Source organism: Amborella trichopoda, chromosome 2, assembly GCF_054954075.1.
Source record: "Amborella trichopoda isolate Santa Cruz 75 chromosome 2, AtrichopodaSantaCruz75HAP2 v2.0, whole genome shotgun sequence".
NCBI lineage: Eukaryota > Viridiplantae > Streptophyta > Magnoliopsida > Amborellales > Amborellaceae > Amborella > Amborella trichopoda.
In genome coordinates, this window is record NC_142337.1 from 39,324,596 (window position 1) to 39,338,766 (window position 14,171).

Consider the following 14,171-nt stretch of genomic DNA (forward strand, 5'->3'; position numbering starts at 1 on the left):
CATGGGGTTTGACTAGAGCCTACTCAAGCATGTCCTGAGCTGAATTTCTGATCTTTTATACTGATTAGAAGTGAGAAGAATTTCCTTGAATATTTTTCGCTTTTTAATACTGTTAAAATTAGAGTGTTTATTTGTGAAATATTATTGGTGATTTCTGAGGAAAACTGCTCATAACGTGGTGGCTTTTATAACTGCAGATGAATCCAAGAAGAATGATCTGGTGGGTAGACGTCTATGGGTGAAATCAAACATGGAGGCCTATCTCACAGAATTGAGGAAAGAAGTGAAGCGCAGAAGATAGATAGCATTTAGTGGAGTTTTTTTAATCTTGGGGACTACATTCAGTTTCTCTTTTGATACATTTTCTCCTTGTATTGAAGGAGCACCTTGTTCAACTTCCACTTAACGAACCTTGTTCTACTTCCACTTAATGAGATGAAAATTTTGGTTATGATTTATTTATTTATTTGTAATTTCTACTTTAATTATTTGAACGTTGTAGTAGTTCCTCAATTTTTGTCGTGTGTTTTGTGTTACTATACCTTGCATTGATCTTTGCCACTTCAACTACCGCGTGTGACGACCATGTGAGCTTTATATTAATTTTTGCATAAAAAGCGTATATATATGCCCGCAAGCCCACGCCAGAGCTTGAAAGGAACGAATTTGTATATTCTACTTTATTAAGTCGTGCTTAAGAGGTAGGCACGTGTGGTAAGAATATAGGGCGATCTTATTGTTAGAGATAATGTACGGCATGACTGTTTTAGAAAAAAAGAAGTAGGTTAGAATACATTATACATGTGGGGTAAATGGGTTCACTTTTTTTGTTTTGTTTAAGATGGAATAAATTTGTGTTTTCTTTTTATTAATATCTGCATCCCAAATAAGGTTAACATTATAAAAAAAAGAAAAGAAAAGTATTTGCATCCTAAATTTTTTGGAACTTGAGTTTTTTTAAATTTTTAAAGTGGAAATTCATTAAAATGTAGTGCATATTATTATGAGATCATTTATTTTTGGTGTAAGGAAGTCACAATCACATTTAGCCATTGGATGTGAAATCTAATTGATGAAAGTGTCACAACTTTTGAGACATTTTATTATGGATTTTGTGCTTAAATAAGGATACATTCTCAACCAAATCTCAGTGTATAATTTTTTTTTAACATTTTACTTTTTTTATTACTATTTCAAGTCAAAATCATGTGTATTTTGATGAGCATTTAGAAATTAATGCAAAATATATAGGTACAATATTATATAATTAGTTGCATTGGTATATTTGGCAAAATTTTCCTTTCTACAATTATTTCTAGGAAATTTTATCAAATTATCATGAGAGATTTTCCTTTCTACAATTAATTCTAGTAAATTTTATCAAATTACCATGAAAGATGAATAATTTAACATTTGACCTATATCTTTTAATATAATTTCAAAATACCCATAAAATACACTTAGCCATGTCTTGGAATAGTTATAAATAGGCAACATATTAAATACTTCTGGTATTTTGATAATTCTTAATTCTATTATCTACATGGTCTGTCGCTCTCACAGTCTCCTCTCTCTCTCTCATCCCTATACTTGTCTCCTAAAATTTCTTAGTTCTTTCTATGGCAAATCTCATCCTTTTCTAAAGTTTATGCATGCAAGTCCTCCCCCAAAAGGTATCATTTTTAGGTTCCCGTCTTCTAAACTTGGTGGTACGGTGTCTTGCTTATTTTTTTTATTTTACCCCTTAAATTATTAATAACTTCTTAAAATATTACAAATTTCAAACTTTTATAGAAAATCATTTATGTATGGAAAAGTATGCAATGATACTATTTACTTTTTGTATAAGGTAGTCATAATTAATCTTGACATTTGGATATGAAATTGGGTTATTGCATTTATTCCATTAATCAAGCACAAAGTTCAAAAAAAATTTCTTCACTCAAGCCATCAAATTTCACATTGGATGGTTATAAGCAATTGTGATATCCTTGTCAATAAGTAAAGGGTGCGATTTGAAAAGAGCCGAGGCTCTAACAATCAAATTAGAGCCCATCTTTAAATAGTGTTGAGAAATGTGGTTTCAATACTGGAAATCTTTGACTAGCTTTAAAGTATATTTTCATTTTTAATTAGAAAATATAAAGCTTAAAAAGTAGTATAGATAGAGCAAATCTATGAAAATTTGAATAATTTAAAAATTGATGGTAAAAAAATGCATTATTTCCAAAACTAGCAATTTTTTTTTTTTTTCAAGTCCATGCATCTGAATGTTGAGATGATCAATTTGAGGATATTTGAGCTTCAAAACAACCTCTTCTAGGGAAATTTTTGAGGTAGGTTCTAATTTGATTGTTTAGAACCTAGGCTCTATATAAACTTTTCTCATAAGTAAATGGTCTCATTGTATACAATCCATTTATGTATTATCGTGAATATTTGGAACATTTTTTTAATAATCTTATTAAGGAAATAAAAAATGTTTTGAGTTAGTATGCCAACTTTTTGTATTTTGAAAATTTAATGTAAGTTGTTGTACTAAAACAATTATTTGATGTCTCATATTTAATTTATTATTATAATGTTTAAAATGTCTTAAAACATTATTGTCATTGCTTCCAAAAAGTGAAACACGCATTTTTTAGTTTTAATTATTTGTAGTTTAAGTACAATATTGTAAAACACTCTATTATTACTTTTTAAAATTAAATTATCATTTTTAAGTATTTTAAAAAATGACATCATTTTTTCCTTTTTCAATATTTTTTCCTTTTAAATACAACCTTTTCAAACTTTATTTGAATAAATTCATGATTAAAAGGTTTTCAAATGTTATAAAAACTTAATATTACATATTGTCCATGTATGCCATATTTTCATTCATGATTACATTACTCTATAATTATACATGCTTATATGTTCCACTATAATATCCGATTTTTAAACTATAATTTTAAGAAATTTTAAGAAAGTTTTTCTATTACTTTTACCCTTTTCACATATTTTTAAGCTATAATTTTTAATTGTTTCAAGAAAGAAAAGTGATTCTAATTCTTTTATATTTTATATTTTTAATATTTTTAATACTTTCAAATTTCATTTATGACTCATTTTTTGTGCTTTTCAGTATATTAAAATAACAATAATGTTGTTTGTAAATGATTTTTCGTGCATTACAAATTCCTTGGGGCTTTTTGAGGAGATGAATCCCAAAAGATACTTTTTGTAAGAATTTGGAGATGGTGAAGTTTTTTATGGAGTTTCGCTCTTACTCTCCACATGGGGTTATTTTTAAGGGGAAAGGATGAATTTGCTCTTTATTACAGGCAAAGTTTTAAGATCTACAAATCGTTTTATATCTTTTTTCCCAGTTTATTCTTGTTGGATATATGGCCTCTCCAGTTTATTCTTGGACATATGGCCTTGCAAGGCATTATATGCAAAGACTAGCACTATTCAGAGTCATAGTGGAAGTGACCAGAAACATGGTGGCTATCGGTATCCTTGTGTACTGGGATCTGGATAAACCAAAATAACCTTATTTGACTGAAGCGAGGTTCTTGAACCATATTGTGAACCAAGAGGTTTTTAGAGTTTTCCCCTAGTCAGGATCGATATGACTAAGTTCGCCTCATGTCATGTGAGCCAGGGCTTGGGATCAGTGGATCCCGGTTTTGTTTGAGATATGTTACGTATAAGCGTATAAGCCTTGTGTAAGCATAGTTGGGCTGTAAGAGGACATAAATTCAAATCTCTGACATATGTAGCTTGCTCACAACGTGTGCACTGACAGTCGCATTTTGGAAAGCCGTTCTGATGAGGTAAGATCCACCAATTAGAACTGTGCATGCGTGTTGAGAAAGGAACCCCCCGCATCCGCAAGAGTGCATGTCCATCCTTGGGGGGCATCTGTTATCTATTGAACACTCTGGAATCTATTCAACTATCAGTTAGATTTGGTAGGTTCATTAAAGTCTGGACTGAAGTCTGTAACTTATAGGGGTTTGTTGGGTTGGTCTGAGAAATTGGATTGGGTTTCTAGGTCTAGCCCAATGGAGTACCATACAGACTGATCTCCTATGGAACCAGTTTTGTGAGAAGTGTCAAACCATGAATTTTTTGATAAGATATGATAAAAGAGGATTTATCATGATTTTAGATGATTTTAGAAATTTTATTTCAAAAGAAAAATGTTATGATAAAATTTTTGTGTACTAATTTCAATTAAGGACACATCCACACATGTGGCGTGTGACACGCAAATGGCCAATGTGTGACACACATGCATCCCATAAGGCAGCTATGTCATTGGCCAATGGGCATGATGTAGAAACCCTAACCGTAGACGTGGGACCGTTGTTTGGATATGCCGCATAACATTGATAAGTGTAATGTGATTTGTGGCACGTGTGTTGTAATATGTGTGTGTTCATATATGAGAGTGTAGAGATTTCATATTTTCATAAATTAATTAAACTCTTAATTTTGTGATTTGATTATACCTTAGATATTTGAAATGTAAGGATTTGATTGATGTGAAGAGGATAATGGGGACACACCATGACAAAATGTGATATAATGTCCCCCTTTTGATAATGACATTACACAAGCTCAAGTGTGAAGCAAGTCTCTCCAACTAATGAAGTAGGGGGAGGCATGCCACCCCCATCAGGGTTTTATAAAGATTTTATTAATTCTAAGGTAGCGATTTGATGATTGAAATATGAATGGTTGAGATAAATTGATTTTGAAAATTAGGGTTGAAGGGTACTTAATATATTATTGGAATTTTATGGAAGTGTTGTGCGGGTATGGTGATAAGGGTGTACTCAATCATCACCATCTATGTGATTAACTAGGCTAGGTATTTAGCCTCTTTCAACCCTTGGATCACTTTATGGGTGGTTGAAATTGAAGAGAACTTGTAATTATCCTCCATTTATTCAATGGTACAACAAAGATATAGATAACATGATACAACAACAACTTGATAAGGATCATTGATTGAGTAAATCAAGGATACGTTTAACAACCAATATTTACAACAAGCCAAGATAAAGATAAATCAAATATATGTTAACCACTTAGGAACCTCTTTCAAATTCAAATGCTCTTTCTCTCAACACCATCCCGCAAGATGAGTGTGCCACTGGGTGAACGATCAGCTTGTCTCTGAGAAGATGAAAGCGAGTAGGAGATAAGCTTTTGGTGAAGATATTAACGATTTGTACAAAGCTGAGAACAAATCGATTACATAATGATCCCTGGGCAACACGTTCTCGAATGAAGTGATAATCAATGTCAATATGCTTAGTGCGAGCATACATGATTAGATTAGATGCTAAATATGTGGCATTGACGTTGTCACAATGAATCACAGGGGGAGAATGTAAAAAGATATGCAAATCGCGAAGAAGAAAGATGATCCATTAAGTATCAGCAGTTGTAGTAGCAAGGGCGTGATACTCTACTTAAGTATTAGACCGAAATACGGTAAGTTGCATCTAGGTGTGCCAAATCAATAGATACAGTCCAAAGAAAATACACATGCCAGAAGTAGACCGACGACTATTCGGAAAGCCAGCCCAATCAAAGCTGCAACCAGTGTGAAACACCACAATTTTGCTGGATTTGTTCAAAGGAATTCTACAGTTTCTATTTGCGTTTAGGTCATCTTGGCTCTTGTATTCTAGATTTTCTTTTGAAAATAAATGTTTCTCTGTGATTGGTAGATGAACTTTAATGGATTGTTTGGATTGTGGTGTTAATAATAGTTGTCGATTGAAATTTTATCCTTCCAACTCTTTATGTCCTACTTCTTTGCACTTAATTCATATTGTGGAGACTAGCCACGGAGATTTCTTGGGGGGGTTTTAGGTATTACCTGATATTTGTCGATGACTATTCGAAATACACTTGGATTTCCCCTTTAAAGCAAAAATCTGAGACTATTAACTATTTTCAAAAATTTAAAAAGTGGTTGAAAATTTTTTCGCTACTAAAATCAAGGATACGTGTAACAACCAATATTTACAACAAATCAAGATAAAGATAAGTCAAATATATGTTAATCACTCAAGAATCTATTTCAATTCAAATGCTATTTCTCTCAAAAAATTCAAATCCAGCAAAATTGTGGTGTTTCACACTGGTTGCATATTTGATTGGGAAGAGCTCATTTTGAGTCAGTCCTTTGTGCAAAATCTTTCCCGTTCGTTGATCCTTAATACAAAATCCAGAAGGATGAAAAATAAATATGCAGTCATTATTTTTAGTAAATCGTGATACAAGATAAGATTTTCTTGAAGATGTGGTACATGTAAAATATGTTTTAAAAGAAAATTAGACAAAGGAGTATGAAGGTATGTAGTATCACTGTTGTTAATAGGAAGACTGTTACCATTTGCCACCACAATATGTTCTTGACCATTATAAGGAGATGGATGCATGATGCTCTCAACATGCTCATTTGGAGGAACAAGAGTTCCATCTACAAGAGAAAGCATATTAGTGCTGTAAAGTATTGGTAGCAATTGACTCTTCCACATCAGATATCTGTTACGATCTAATTTGATCATGACCTGAGAGAAATTAGGCAGTCTGGGCACGAATGGTGCAATAGCCTCAGTCTTGATACTAGAGACTATGTTTGATGCCATTCTAAATGGAGCAGAAGAGAGAAATAACTTTGGTTGTAATAAGCCAAAACTCAAGAGAATGATGAATAAACAATGAATAAGATAAGAGAGAGAGACTGTGGTTATAAGAGGAAGTCCAAGTATATATATATATATATATATATATATATATATATATATATATATATATATATATATAGAGAGAGAGAGAGAAAAGGAGAGAGATAAAGAAGCTGCCACCAAAATAAAGAAGCTCTCAAGAGAAAGCAACATCAATGTCGAAGGCTAGGGTCTATCGATCTGATACCATGAAGAGAATTGGTAATTATCTTTCATTTATTGAGTGGTGTAACAAGGATATATATAACATGATACAACAACAACTTGATAAGGATCATTGACTGAGTAAATCAAGGATATGTGTAACAACCAATATTTACAACAAACCAAAATAAAGACAAGTCAAAGATATATTAACCACTCAGGAAGCTCTTTCAAATTCAAATGCTCTTTCTCTCAATAGAGATCTAATTTAAGATGTATACCCCACATGAAAAGTTTATAAATAGTACCACTTCCCATTCAATTCTCACTTACTTGCCTTTACTTTGAAATACCAATTTCTCCACTCAATTGCCTCATTCCCCACTCCATTAATCTTTTCTCTTAGTCCAACATTTATGTTAGTTGCTTTCTACATAAATGCCCCCCTTTCACCCATGATCAAAGTGTGACTATTGAATTCTTCCTACACAATTATTTATCTTTTGAGGTTACTGTTATGGCAATTTGAGCTGCTGGAAACTTATTATAATAGTGATCTAACCTTATTCTTGAAGTGTTGTAGTGTTAGAATTAAATAACCTTTGATCATGTGCATTTTGTTGGTGCAATTCTTAAGCTATTAAATGCAAACTGTTGTGCCTTCAATGCTGATGATATGATGCACAACAATAAGCATTTAGTGTGATCCCTGCACCAAGCTCACATCTTTTGGCCCTTTAGTTGTTTGGAACTTTGTACGAAACCTTAGAGCTAAGACTACTCCATTTTGAGCTCATTTAAGGTCCGTTTTTTCTTCTCCATTTGGGTCGCATGGTCCTATATCAAAATTAATGTTATTTTAGACCTTTTATGAGAAAGAGAATTTTATCATGTGGTGATTTATTTGCTTCATGAGATTAGATCGAAACCGTACCCTTTTTGTACTATCAATAGTAAGTGATAGTCAATGGTGGTGATCATACAGTTGCAATATTCGTACGGTGGTTATTTTGAAATTGGCTTGGCATTGGATACTTTAAGCTCATGCACGTTGTTACTTTAGTCCTTACTTTGACACGTTGTTACTTTAGTCCTTACTTTGATGTATTCATTTGAATTATAAAGAGCAATGCTCAAAGTATACAGGCATTGTTGTTGTTGAAGACTATTGAAATTTTGTTTTTATAGTTTGTAATAAGTTGGAGGTTTTCCCAAAGTGAAATAAAAGATGATATAAACTATTTTTAATTTTAATTTTTTTAATACATTGTGTTATTCCTTTGATATTACTTCAATTATCCCCTTTCTATCTCTCCCTCATCCTCTTTTGAGGTTGGAGCTCTTTTTCTTTCTTAGTCCCCTTCCCCCTCTTTTCTTTTTGCTCAGCGAAGTGTGGTGGACAAATATGATGGTTTATATGTTTGGCAATGAAATTATTAGATAAGAAGATCAATATGATGAAAGTAAGCCAAACAAATTTATAATATCTGTAGTTGCTCATAAATGAAAAAATCATTACTCTTTATGAGATTGTAACTAGATAGCTCCCTCATAGAAGGAGATTTTGATGACAAAACAATATGAAAGACCAAATGGGAAGGAGCACCATTTCCTATGGATGAAATAGTTCATTGGGGACGAATATTCTTAGACTTTTCCAGAAAAGATGCATACTATAAATTGGCATATATAGAAGAAAAGGGAATTTTAAGAATTGGTATTGCACAAATTTTTAAGACCATTTGCAAAAACCAGCCCCCCTAAAAAGCACTTAGTTGAAGAAGCATCATCTTCATAAGCATATCCTAAATATCCGCCAAGAAGAATATGCTAAACAAAAAGAAAAGGAAAAACAAGTAGTTGAAGAAATCTCTCAAAACATTGATGAAGATGAAATCTTAGACACAAATTGGTCTAAAATGAATATTTTCTGATAATGAAGAATGCTAGTGGATAAATAGTATGTTACAAGATGAAATCCCTATTCTTACTGCGAGGGGGAATTATGAGCTTAGTGAATATGCAAAATATCCAATATCCCAAATAAAAATGTTGAGAGCCATGCAATCATCTTCAAATACTTAAGAAATGAGCTTGTAACATCCAAAAGTTCTGTCCAGGTTTGCTTCTTTAGTTGTTACACTCTTTTGCATTAGAACAAGAAAGACTCTTAGATTTGAAAATATAAGTTTTTCATAAGTAAATAAAAAAGATACATATAATCTTTCTCTCTTCGAGTAGATTTCTAAAATCTGTTCGTCAAACAAAAGTGAATCTTCATGTAAAAGGTAAAGGTATATGTCCAGTCTTTTTTCCATTTTTTGAAAAAACAAAAATTGGAAAAACGGAAAAGTAAAAAATATCAGTATGTCTATATAGGGCAAATTGATAATCGTGTACATCCTCATTTCAATTATGATTTAGGAGCAGAGTATTTGATTTTTTTGAAGGTTGTTTAGATAAATGTAATCTTTGTTTTGTATATCCAAATTTCTCTTTGAGTCTCAATGATGAATTCATCTCTAAAGCTTTCATGGTTTGCGTAGAAGTTAAGGGAATATATTTGTTACTTGGTTTTGTATATGCCACTAAAGCTTCAAGGTGTATTTTTCTGTGAACTAGTGCAGCCATCATTTATTCAAAATTAGGTTACAGAGTTAAAATTCCAAAAATTTCGAATTTTGTATCCGAAGTTTGTTCCAATATAAATTCTTATTATTTTGTATCTGAGCATATAGGTTCAATCCTTAGGGCCCCTTTCCAAATTCTTTTCGTTTGGCTCAAAAAAGTGTGGTGGAGAAATGGCTTTTGAGTTCGTTTATGATATTTTGTTTATGATAACTTCTATAATATGAATGAACCTAATAAGACAAATTTTGACATACTTGAAATAAAGTTCTTACACCAAGAAAACATGTCCACTCGTATACAAAACAGAGATTTAATTATTTCTTAGAATATTCATGAGCTTCCAATGTTACATCCAGATAAAAAGGCCGAAAGCAAATAATAAGTTTCTACAAATGCTTATCCAATTTTAATGATTGAAGCTTGGGGATTTGTGTATTATAGTAATCTTCAAAAGAAATTTTATGCCCTGTCTAAATTATATTTGGCTCCCAAAATAGCTATGCTTGCCCTGTATTATTAGAAATAACTCATAAGCTTTTAGACTTGCCTATAGAGTTATAAAAAATAGATATGCTACAAAATGGAAACCTAGAAATTTAGAAGAAGGTGACACTGCTATATTTACTTCTTTTATTGATGTAGAAACATGAGTCCCTGAAGAACAAATCAAGATGATTTCTTGGAAAGATGTAGAATCAAGAGAAAATGACAAACAAGAAGAAATGTGTGCAACATCCTGCTCTTATCAAATCATTGAAGAAAATTCGGTAAGTTCTTTATCCAATGATGAAGAATAAGATGAGTTACTTGTTTTTTCTAATGAAGAATCACAAATCAAGCAAATCAAATAAGGCTTTAAAAGTGTCTATAAAGGGGATTTCATAAACTTGTTTGGAAAACCATCCAAAGAAGAAGAAACTTCAGAAGAAAATATATATCAAATTTGAAAAATGGTATGTTCTCAAAATCTTTTGTTAATACCAGCCAAGATTGCCACAAGATTCAGAAGAATTGAAATACATTGAAAAATCAAAATTAGTGAACATAAATGTATCAAAATGTTCGATGCAAAATTCATATATGCATCAAAATGTTCAGTGCAGAATGTTTGGACTAAACATATATAAGAAAAAAAGAAGGTTTGATACTAATCATTCAGATTAATCATATATGTTTATAAAGTTCAATGCATGGAACAATTAGAAACTGTGAAATAAAACCACATAGGGATTGAAAGGCCACCATTGTAGACACCCCATTTTAAATTTGGCAAATTCTGTGGTTTCTTGAACCCTTAAGACCATACGTATCCTAGTAAACCCAAATCCATAGTCTACACAGCCTACCCTATGACCCAGAACCAATCTTCCTACCCAGAACCTTGCAGATACTTGATTTTGACCCAAAGTTTCTCTAAGAGCTTCACAAGAGGCTGAAGAACGGACATGAAATGGAACTTTTGAATTCGGACTATTTTTTGTTTCGGCGACACTAGAAGTGTCGCCCAGCCTCCACTGGGCGACACGAGTTGTGTCGCCTAGACTTGGGCTCGGACGACACCACTAGTGTCACCCAACCCTTTGTGGCCCAAAACAGAAATTTTCTTTCGGGGTTGATATCCTTCCTTGTTGTATAATTTCGACCCCTTTTTATGTGGGCAGCTCTAGGCGTGTCGCCCGGGCGACACCACGACACCCAGATCCGAATCCCCAAAAAAGGTAGTTTTGGTTGAAGGATCTGTTGGTTATGGAAAGATGCCCTTCATAATAGATCCTTGGCCGTTATAAACCCTTTTTGTGGCCATTTAGAGAGATGACTTCTTTAGAGAGAAAAGGGACCCTAATTTGAAAACCCTAACCCTAGGCTTGAAAACCTTAGATCTTTAGGGCACAACAACCCTAATCCTAAGAAATCCAGACCATTTTTTGTCATCTCTAGGGCACAACAAATCTTTTTAACCACTGATTGTATGGTTAACATATGAATTAGAGAGGCAAAGAGGGCGCCGGTTCTAATACAAGCTAGCCCTTGAAGACTTAGGAGTCCCGGGCCATCCGGTCCAATTTGGTATTATTTTCTTTCCCTTTCATGATTCTTCTTCTTACTGTTTTGATCTTATTTTGATTATTTTGATCTGTTCATTTCTTTAAATCTTGTTTTAGTATTTTGGATCATACTGGCTCTGCCACAGATCTGAGAGCGGATCTGCTTATTTTTTGACAGATCTTGCCTTAGATCTGAATTCGATATATCCCACTTTCTCTACCACAATATTTTCATCAGTAAAGGTGTCAAGATCCAAGAGATCTTTGTCAGAAGATCAATCCGATTTTCATCTTAAATAGTTTGACACCTACCATGGGGCGTTTCAAGATTGATCCGAGCTCTTAAACACGAAGTTTTATTCACTGTTTTTACTATTTTCTGTCACAAAAAAGTCCCAAAAATTGACTGGGACCAGGACTTAGGGTTTCGGTCCTACAAAACTCTGTCTTTCCTAGGCGACACCACTAGTGCTGCCCAGGATTAGGGCGACACGCCCCCAAATCAAAATATCTAAGATTTTTGTGAAACTTCGCAGCCTTGTTCCAAGAACTCTCTTGTGGCTGCTCAAAAAATTTTAGATCAAAATAAAGTTTTTAAAAAGACAAAAAAATATTTTTCTTGATGTTGGTCAGTTAGATCTGTACTTATCTATTTCACATTATTTTAATTTATTTAATGCGAAATATCTTTTTCCCTGCTTCTGAAATTTTACTGTAACCTTATTTCATCATAACTAATAAAAAAGAAAAAAAACTTAATTTTTTTTTTTTTTTTTTGGGTGACAACGCCTATGTCGCCCAAATGTGTGGGCGACAACACACGACCTGTGTCGCCCAGTTTCAAAGGTCCCAGAAACTCATGGGACCCCACAGGCCTCTTCCAGGGGCTATTGGCTTCCAGTGCACCAATTTTTGGGTAAAAATAAAATTTTAAAAAATATAAAAAAATATTTTGCTTCAAATAGGTCTATTATGTTCTTGCCTTTCTGACTTTATTTTAGTTTGTCAATTTTTATGGAAATATTGTTTTCCCTGCTTTAACCATGCTTAGTTTAACTGTGTTTCCTTCAATTTAGAATGATAAAAAAAAAAAAAAAACATTGAGGGTTACTTGCACCCTTCATGAACCGTGTCCCATTCGATTCACCCTCGACTCGGGCCATGCTCAACTTAGCACGGACTGTGCTTGGTCTCACTATTTTGACTATACCTTCTTAGGGGTTGCTTAACCCTCCATCTATACTGTGCTTTGAGTGAGCTTTGCCTCGAAGTGCACATCAATAGACTTAACTAGTGCCAAGCGCTCCCTTTATTTCTGCATTGCATTGTGTGCTTGACAATTATGTTTTGATTGCATGCTTCTTTACACACTCCAGCACACACAGGAGCGGCAATGCCCGGGAAACCAAAAAAAACAAATATTTCGAAAACCCCAAAAATCCTTGTTAACGGCATGAGAGGAACCTAGCTTTGAGAGTCGAGGCGGTTGGGATTCACGTAACTTTAAATGTGAGCGCCCCCCCATAATCCTTTGCCTCAAAGCAACTCCACGTATACTAGGACCTAGTGAAAATCCTATAACAGGAGGCCAGGACCTATGTGGGGACCTATATCAGCCTAGCCGCATTTCAATAGTTAGGAACTCACTTTTAAGCCAAGCCTATCTATAATCCAAGTCAAAATTTTTCGTGTGCTGTGCTTGCTTATTTCTGTTGGTTAATCTTAGATCTCAGTCCGAACCCGCTTTTGGTCCGAGGTCAACCCTTTGGGTCCAAGGACCAAGGTCCAAGTCCAAGCTAGTACCCAGCTTAGCCTAGGTTCGAACCAGGTTTCTCCATGGTTCGATCTTAAGCCCCCTTTCGATCAGAGCCGAAGGCTCATTCCTAGCTCATCTTTGATCCAGTTCGGGTCCATACCTGATCATATCATCAAAATTCTATTGGCCCAAGTTCAGGCTTATGCTCAGCTTAGTGCAGGTCCAAACCAGGTTTTGCCTTGGTCCAAACTTAGGCCCCCTCTCGGATCGAGCTGAAGGCTCGTTCCTAGTTCATCTTTGATCAAGTCCGGGTCCATACGTAGTCTGATCATCAAAACTCTCTGGGTCCAAGTTCAGGTTTATACCCAGCTTAACCAAGGTTCGAACCTATAAGGACCATAATTCAGCGACACGCACAACAGTGGAGGGAGAGGCAGAGGCCGAGCGACGGTTGGAGCACCGCCGCGCATGCATAAGAGCTTAGTGCCGTCTGTGGTGAAGAAGCAATGGAGAAGAGCGTAGCGTCGTCTATGATGAAACAACAGCGAAGAGAGGAAGACGACGCAACGCAGGTTGTGTAAAGTGACCCATTGCAGTATGTGAATTCAAGCCTAGCGCCAAATGTTAAGCGAAGGGTGTAGCGGCACCAGTAAACCATTGCCGGCTGTGAAAGAAGAGGTAGAACAGGTTGTGTACGAGACTCAACGTCGATTGTGTAAGAACACGTACTGCCGGTTGTGACCCAATGCCATCCGTGAAACGAAAAGAGCAGCGCCATGTGTGAACTGAGACCAATGGTGAGAGTGTGTCGGTCAAACGTACGGTCACCGTACGTTT

The 14,171-nt window shown here is 34.4% G+C and overlaps 1 protein-coding gene across 8 annotated transcripts in view; it reads left to right on the top strand.

Annotated features, from left to right (window-relative positions):
• The window catches only part of LOC18425466 (Chaperone DnaJ-domain superfamily protein), a 35,168-nt gene extending 34,655 nt beyond the window's left edge, over positions 1-513 (top strand). For all 8 annotated transcript variants that reach the window (XR_016049438.1, XR_016049437.1, XR_016049440.1 and 5 more), the window contains one exon: positions 198-513. Coding sequence is in view for 3 of the 8 variants with exons in the window: in XM_088858327.1 (XP_088714453.1) it covers positions 198-301 (104 nt within the window). In the remaining 5 variants the exon portion in view is untranslated. The remainder of the gene's footprint in view (positions 1-197) is intronic.
• Positions 514-14,171: the final 13,658 nt, after the last annotated feature.